Here is an 8,682-nt window from a genome sequence, read left to right as displayed (position 1 = left end):
ATGGGAAAAAGCAAGATCATTTGAGATTCCAATAACTAGTTTAATCAAGTCCCCAATCATATATCTCTAGTTATTTAGGAAGTGAGGTACGCTCCCATACCGCACTTGATTTTTAGCCAAATTTTGATAAGGATTTGGGAGAAACAATTGATAATCAATTTTTTTTTAAAGGAAATGGTTGATTCTAGATTTCCAAGAAAGGTCATAGAAATGCGATAATGGATGGGAAAAAGCAAGATCATTTGAAATTCCAATGACTGATCTTAAACTTTTCCCATTTGTTGATGACTAGGAAAAGTAGTGCTAGTCTATTTTGTTTCACTTGGTGTGCCAACCAAGGAGATAATCTTTTGAGCATCCTTCCATGAAATTTTCTTGTGGGCTCTAAGAAATTAGTTCCTAACGCCTATTAAAAAAAGTAGGTAATCAAAATATTATTTAAAGAAAATAGTTTACTCTAGATTTCCAGGAAAGGTCACAGAAATGCGATAATAGATGGGAAAAAGCAAGATCATTTGAGATTCCTTTCATGACTGATCTTAAACTTTTTGTTTTTGTTGATGGCCGGGCAAAATAGTGTTAGTATTTTCCACTTCACTGGTGTGCCAATGAAAGAGAAAACGTTTTGAGTGTCCTTCTTGAAAATTGCCTCATGGACTCTAAGAAATTAGTTCCTAACGTCTATTTGTCTATCGTTCAGTTAATACAATTAGAAATTTCAAACCAGTAGTCGCATAACATATTTATCCAATATTAAATTTCATCTCACAAAACATACTAAACTGTTACACTCACGATACATTTATCCAAAACTAATTTCTTTGAAAAACACGTTATTGATCCTTCTCCTAATCAGGGGCAATCAAAACTTCTATTATTAGCAAGTTTTGATCATGTCGTCTCACAAATCAATTAAGCGGTGATTTCTGGCACAAATAATCTTGAAATATCATACTTTAATGCTATGAGGTGGGTCTTCATTTTGGGGATTCCAAGTTTTGTCTCTATGTAGAGAAAGTGTTTGACAATCTAGTTTGACTATTTGTATAAAATTTCAAAAGGTTGGAAGTTCTAAAACTTGTCACGAAAGTACAATTAAGTCCTAAAACTTGTTACCAAAGTGCAATCGAGTCCTAAAATTTTCAAAAGTGCAATCAACGGAAGGAATTGATTGGACTAATTTGACAAGTTTTGAAACTTGATTGCACTTTTTGAAAGTTTTATGACTCAACTATACTTTTGACAAGTTTAGGACTTAATTGCACTTTTTGAAAGTTTTAGAACTAAATTGCACTTTCGTGATAAGTTTCAGACTTTCAATACTCTTGTCCCAATTTCAAAATATACAAGAATTTTGTTTAATTTTTCTTTTTCTGTTTTGGTTACGGGACCAGGACTAATTGATGCTTGTGATTGCCTCGATGCTCAAGTTAAAGTTAAAGCTGATGGTTCTAAATATCAAGCAATTACATGAACCTTTTCATGTTTTTATAGTTCAGAAAAATCATACGAACTTGAATAAATGTGTGTTGACCGAAGTGTTCTCCGAGCCAAAGAGAGAGATTGATTTAAAAGACCGGATTAGTTGTCCTCTAAAGTCTGTCATGATCCTCTACAGCATTCTTCAAAGATGCATTGTCTACAAAGCTACTAGTTAAATGCGTTTTCTTATTTTCTTGTTTTCACCAGCTCACATAATATACACCACCTTATTGTTTGATATTTTTTATAACCAATTTTTTTATATTAATGAACATCATGTCGCAACTCACAAATATGAACATTTGGTGGTAAGGTAGAAAGAAGAAGAATTTTGACATATCCATCATACAATGAATATCGTATCTTTATGATTTATGAAAAGAATTGAAGTTTGATACAATATAATGTCATCGCGGTTCCTTCCATAATTGATCTTTAACTTTTCCATGTTGTTGATGGTTGGGAAGATAAGTTTTAAAAGTCTTTTCCATTTCACACGGTACCCCGAAAGTGGGGATAACGTTTGGAGGGTACTTCTTGGAAAGCTCTTCGTGGGTCCAAGAAATTAGTAACCAAGTCTTTTTTTATAATTACCAAATTTCTTTCATGACTGATGAACCAATTCTCTTATTATTTGCCAAACTTTTTTTTTAATAAACATCATCTTACATTTACTAATCATATAGAAAATTACCGACATTTACTGGGTGACTTCCCGATTTTTTTCCCAGATTAAGTAACTCAATGGAAAAGTGAATAAATAAATAAAAAAAAACAAATAAACATTGATAGTTAACTCGAATGAGAGTTGATAACCAGTTGAAAGCTTAGTTGAAGAAAAGTTTGACAAATAAGGGTTAGTAAATTTAAGGCATAGTAAAGAAAGGTGACTGAAAACTTGATTAAAAAATAAAAAGAAAAGTTGGTTATTTAAAAAACAAAGTCTTGCAACTTCCTTGAAATGCATCATACCGCGTTTTCCATCATCCAAGTCTTGTAAAATCACTATAAAATGTGGTGTGATTTTACATCGTGCAGCCAAGATGAAAAGGAAAAGGGGCTCTTGATCACCTTACACGTGATCTTCTTTTCATCTTGCTTGATTTGGGAAAGTACCAATATCTCTCCATACTTCTCACAAAAACAATATCACAAAAACAGAAAGGCCCCACCCAATTTCGGTGCGAAATCTCAGGATAACAGTACGTTGTTATACTGATTTTGGACATTGGTTAGAAGTCATTATTTTATGTGATTTCTATCCTTCCACTACTTCAGCAAGATTTGTTCAAAAAAATGCTTAAGGAAGAAACAGGAGATTTACATCTAACTACTAAAATCAAAAGAATGTTGATTAAATAACTAATTGATCCTCTATGTTGCTTTTCCTTGCGCTTTCTCTTTCTAACGCCACAGCAGCAGTCCCTGGTGGTTGCTGGTGATTCCAGGCGGCATCCTGGCTCCACTTTACGCCACCGCTTGCTGTTTTATTTCCTCTGCTACGTTTGATTTCTTTTCGCAGGTTGCCCAGAGTAGACTAGCATTGATCGAACCCACACCGGTGCTGCCGAGCAGAGTCCGACCAACAAGCCTTCGCCGTTGTATCTTTTGTTCTAGCGAACGTGTCTTCAATTTGCTGTGTCCTTGCTGCTTTGGTCCTGACGTTCCTCCTCACCGGTCACTGTAAAGCTCTCCGTTGCCGGTCCCTATTCTTGGAAACAAATACTCCAAACTAGGTAATTTCTCGAGCCAATTTGATAGTTTGCAGTTATTGATTATCTAATTTGATACCATACGTACTAATCTTGATTTGTTTGAGATTTTAGGCATTTCCATGTTAGGAAATTCCCTATTTTGAACTGTGGTTATAGTTGATAATTCAATATTTAGAAATTAAAATGTTGCATAAATAAATTTTAAAAAATTTGATAATGATTTTGATTTTCCTTATATGTAAATTTTAATTCAATAAAAAATTACATAAACAAATCATCCAACCTAAATGGATGTAAGTCAACAGAATTTCATAATCTTATATTCTCCCACTCTCTTTTTTTTTTTTATTTTTAGAAATGCATATCTAATTAGTTTTTTTAGGAACCAAAAATAGTCACCAATCCAGCTTTTTTAGATTTATTTTTCTTGTTGCTTTTGACTCATAATGGTACAATAAAGTAACTCCAGAAAAAAGCATCGCGTTGTTCATGACTATAAAGATCAGGCCGCTCAAAGCGTCTTAGGATGGTTGGTTTGCTTCTTACACTTTTCGCGACTTACACTATTCGCGATAGAGGAGCAACTCTCTCTCTCTCTCTCTCTCTCTCTGTGGGTTGTCATCTGGTCAAGTGTAACTTATTCCCTTCTTTTATATATATAAAAAGTCTTAATGTCGATCAAGGGCCATTTCTTCTTTTCTTTTCCTTTTTAGGTACTCGTGTTTCTTAATTATAGTTTAATTAGACTTCGACTTCGACTAAACTATGTTGACTTGACTCCAGTGAACCCCAAGCCAGCCATTATCGCTCTGAAGATTAATGGTGATTCTGATTTGTAATAGATTTTGATCTGTAATAACACGTTATCTTACACTTTATATTTGAATAAACATTTTAAATCTTACTAAGAACGTCAAAAAGTTTTGCTTTCTAGAAGCACCCAACAAACTAGTCCTAAGAAAACTCAGCAGACTCTAATTATCGGGGTTGTGTCATTTGTGAAACCAAACTACGCAAATACTTACATCTACCAATAATTAAGAAAGGTAAAATGGAGCTTGGCGGTTGAACCACATAATCACAAAGTTCTTTCTCCTCCCTCTCCCTTAAAATTAATTAGACATATTACTTTACCATAAAGTAGGAAAAAAAATAAAACTTAATCATTGCATTTGATTTAATATAACGTTCCTAGAGCAATACACTAACGTCAACTTACCTTCCTTATTTTCGGTTTACTTAGACTTTGACTTGACTCTGGTCATGGAAATTGGAAAACAGAAACTCAATTTCACGTATCTCAAATTAATATAAACTTGTGGAGTTGCATTTCCCATCATCCCGAGATGTGCGACTCCACATATGTAGAGTTAAAAATCTCAGACATTTCCTTTGATTTTCGCCCCATCTCATCAGTCAACTTGTGGGGCATAGGCCATGTCTTCATCCTTCAGTCATAAATCTGCAATCTCTCTCTATCAATGCCGCAACATGACGGAAATCGAAACTAAGCTTGACTAAACTACCTGACCGTCGCTCGTTGGCTCCATTAAAGCAAGTCAAATCTTTTGTGATTCGCTTTCAAAATTTTAGCAGACGCAGCTAAGATGGAAAGCAAAAGGAGTTCTTCTCCGAAAACAAGATCCACAAGCTATGGCTCATCGGGAACCGAGTACGAGGTGTTTTTGAATTTTCGAGGTCCGGATATGCGCAATACCTTCACAAATTGCCTCTATCATACCCTGCTGAATAAGAGTATCAGTGTTTTCATAGACAATGAAGAGATCGACGTCGGGGAGGAGATCGGTCCCGAGATTTTTCAGGCCATCGATGATTCGAAAATCTGCATTCCCATTTTCTCCAGAGATTATGCCTCTAGTAGTTGGTGCTTGTGCGAGCTGGAACACATGATGCAGCATAGGAAAACCAATGAACTGGAGGTTTTGCCCATTTTCTATGACGTGGAACCCTCTGATGTGAAGCTTGAAACTGGAGTGTATAAGGATGCACTAACTCTGCATAAAAAGGAACGTGGGGCTGAGATTGTGCAACGCTGGGAGGAGGCGCTCAAGGAAGTTACTAAAATCAAGGGATGGGATGCCAAGAACATAGGGTATGTTAATTCACTCAACTCCATCTTCCCTTTTCTCTTTGTTTCTTTTGTTTGAAATGCATATTATAGTTTGAAAGAGCACAATTATTTTGAAGTTCTGGACCCAAAACTGTGATGGATTTCGTATGGAATTCTACACTCCATTGTCTCAAGACCCTAGGATTACCTGCTCAACACAAGCATTACAACCTATCATCCTAGATTGAACAGAACTAGAGAATCATGTTTTATTCTTTTGTTCACTAGGCCCAGCATCAAGTTCGTAACTTCATGTTGTTGTTTGATCTTACCAATCTTATAATTCACTTGATAATATTTTGTGTTCTGACACAGCCACGGAGAACTCGCACATTTGATTGCGCAGAAAGTGTTGGTCAAGCTTAAGGTGTCTTGTGTGCATATATCTGATCATTTAGTTGGAATGGATGAATCAGTGGATGAAGTAGTAAATTTGCTGAATTTTGAATCTAAGGACATCAGGCTCATCGGTATTGGGGAATGGGTGGAATAGGCAAGACGACTCTTGCCAAACTTGTCTATGATAAACTATCTACTAATTTTGACAGTTGCAGCTTCATTTCAGATATTCGAGAAGCATCACAAGGTTCTGGTCTTTTGAATGTGCAGTGGCAATTAGTCTTTAATATCATTGGTGACATAGGAGTTGGATTTTCTAACATTGATCATGGGAAAAATATGATCAAAAATCGATTTTGCAGAAAGAAAGTTCTTATTTTTCTCAATGATGTAGACCATATGAGGCAACTCATGGCATTGGTAGCTAAGAAAGAATGGTATGGTTCAAGAAGTAGAATAGTTGTTACAACAAGAGACATAAGTGTTTTTAATCAATTCCTAGATCAATTTGACCATTGTCTGATTTATGAAGTCAAGGAACTCAACAATCTCATAGCTCTTCAACTTTTAGCAAGCATGCCTTAGAAGCAACTCTCCTCCAAATGCATTCTTGAGTCTATCTAAGAAAGTTATTGAACAAACTAGAGGGCTTCCTTTGGCTATAGAAGTGATTGGCTCATTTTTATGTGGAAAAAAAAAGGAAGTAGTGTGGCAAGATACATTAGAAAAGATGAAATTTTGTCAGCGGAGGGATGTGAAGGAAAAGTTAATGTTGAGTTATGTGGTATTAGATCATCAGCAACAACAAATATTTCTTGATATTGCTTGCTTTCTAGCTGGACGAGACAAGAGTTATCCATATTACATGTGGGATGACTGTGGACTTTTTCTGAATGAGGGGATTGATGTTTTGCTTTTAATGTCCTTAGTGAAGATTGGAGAAGAGAATGAACTATGGATGCATGATCAGCTTAAGGACTTAGGCAGGAGCATTGTGTACGAAGAATATTGCAAAGATCCAAAAAAGGGTTATCGGGTGTGGAGGAATCAAGAAGGTCCTGATATTGTCTAGCAAAAGAAGGTATAAGTCTAAGTGCACCCTCGTCTACTTTTTTTCATTGCAGAATTCTTCCTTGGACTGTTTTCCCTTTATTTTAGGCTCTATTTGGAAATCCTCATATTAAACCGACTCTTTCCTCAATTTAGGGAATTGAAACTATTGCAGCATACTATTCAAACTTTTTTGTGCATTCTCAAGACTTAGTTTTGATATCGGAAGACTTTATCAAAATGCCAAATATTAGATTTCTAGAAATGTGTGGTCCGTCACTCTATGGAGACTTTGAGGATCTCTTTTCAGAATTGAGATGGCTTTACTAGGAGGATTGTCCACAAGAAATGCAGGCAACCAACTTTTGCCCAAAAAATCTAGTCATCCTCGACCTATCATGGAGCAATATAGACGAACATTGGGGTGGTTGAACTCAACTCAAGGTATGTGTATGCAAATAATTTGGTATAACGTGGTATATTTTCTTCTAGTCACACTAGCTCTTGTGTCACACGGGGTTGTAGATCATCATTTTATTGATCTTTTATTTTTAATTACATTTTATTGGCTTAAATCATAGAACAAATCTTGGTCTTGAAGAAGGCTTATGACACCAATCCCTCATTCCATATGTTTGAAACTTAAATGTCGACTTTTCACTAGAAGTATATTGACTCAAACAATCACTTTACATTTATGGCATAGAAGCGTTGTACACACAATGGTCAGCGGAAAGAATGTTACCTTCAGTCATAATTTTTTATTCTTTCGATATTGTGGTAAAATGTCTAGATCATTCAAGGTTGCATTTTTTTACTTTTCTGAATCAAACAATTACTTTACAAAAAAAAAAAAAAAAAAGATGTTAAGATTTGGTGATTGGTAATTAATTTGTATTGCATTTATAATTTTACATTGATACTATGCTATTGCTGTTCTATCATTTATGGCAAATCTTTTCTTGATGACTTTCTTCAATTCAAATTGATTGTAGCTGTGTTATCAATGGGTATTGTAATGTGGACATTCCATGTTACTAGTAACTCCACTATTGGGAATGACTTATTTAGATATTCATACAATTGATTAATAGAATTGTTAAATCATCTAATGGGATAATTGTTGTCACTTGATATCTATTGATTTACATGCCTTTTATAGAACATTATAAGAACATTCATGTTGTTTTGAGTTCCCTAATCAAGGCAATGAGTTGTCACTATTAGATGTTTAAATTAAGTTAAAAATTAATTGGTGAATAAGACTATCGGTACTACATAGGATGCGAGTAAAATTGAAAATGCAAACTGGCTAGTTTAGTACATCAATAGTATAAAAAGATATTATACTCTTCAAAGGTTATGTGAAAGCTAATAATGCCCTTATCGTAACGTATGAAACAAAAACAAAAAGCAAAAAGCAGTAGACTGCAAATATAGATTAGTTGATAGTCAGAGGACATATAAAATTATTTCCTATATTGACGTTTTGATGATGCATTCACATAGGAAAGTCATAAGGACTAGTGTGGGGACAATATCGGTAATTCCATGATGAAATTGGAAAGGGATGTCATAATTCATAAGAGAGATGTTGGTTACATTCTTTTGTCATTTTATTATTCGATACAGCAGTGATTTGAAACTATATCCATTTTTTTTTTATTTGTTGTTGGGGACAATATTAGAAGAAATGAAAAAAGTGTGAGACAAAGTGTGGTTTTGGCTTAAGGAATTGATATGCACAGAGTATTTACTTTGGTTGAAAGCTTCCTTAGTTGATATATTTGTTTATATCCTGCAAAATTTTATAAATCAAACTCATTGAATATACATAATTACTTTTACAGGTGACAACAAGATTGAAGGTCCTTGATCTATCATGTTGCTGCTACTTAAAGGAAATTCCTGACCTCCTACATATTTATTTTTGGAAATATTAATTCTAAAGGGGTGTAAAAGTTT

The 8,682-nt window shown here is 34.6% G+C and overlaps 1 protein-coding gene across 1 annotated transcript; it reads left to right on the top strand.

The window, feature by feature from the left end:
* The first annotated feature begins 4,804 nt into the window (after positions 1-4,804).
* LOC120291792 (toll/interleukin-1 receptor-like protein) lies at positions 4,805-5,821 on the top strand. Its single transcript, XM_039309529.1, has 2 exons — positions 4,805-5,310; positions 5,644-5,821. The coding sequence occupies exons 1-2, from the start codon at positions 4,805-4,807 to the stop codon at positions 5,819-5,821; spliced, it is 684 nt and encodes a 227-aa protein (XP_039165463.1).
* The last annotated feature ends 2,861 nt before the right edge of the window (positions 5,822-8,682 follow it).

Source organism: Eucalyptus grandis, chromosome 3 (genome assembly GCF_016545825.1).
Source record: "Eucalyptus grandis isolate ANBG69807.140 chromosome 3, ASM1654582v1, whole genome shotgun sequence".
Lineage (NCBI taxonomy): Eukaryota > Viridiplantae > Streptophyta > Magnoliopsida > Myrtales > Myrtaceae > Eucalyptus > Eucalyptus grandis.
The sequence above is the reverse complement of the archived record's forward strand: the minus strand, read 5'-3'. Positions and strand labels throughout refer to the sequence as shown.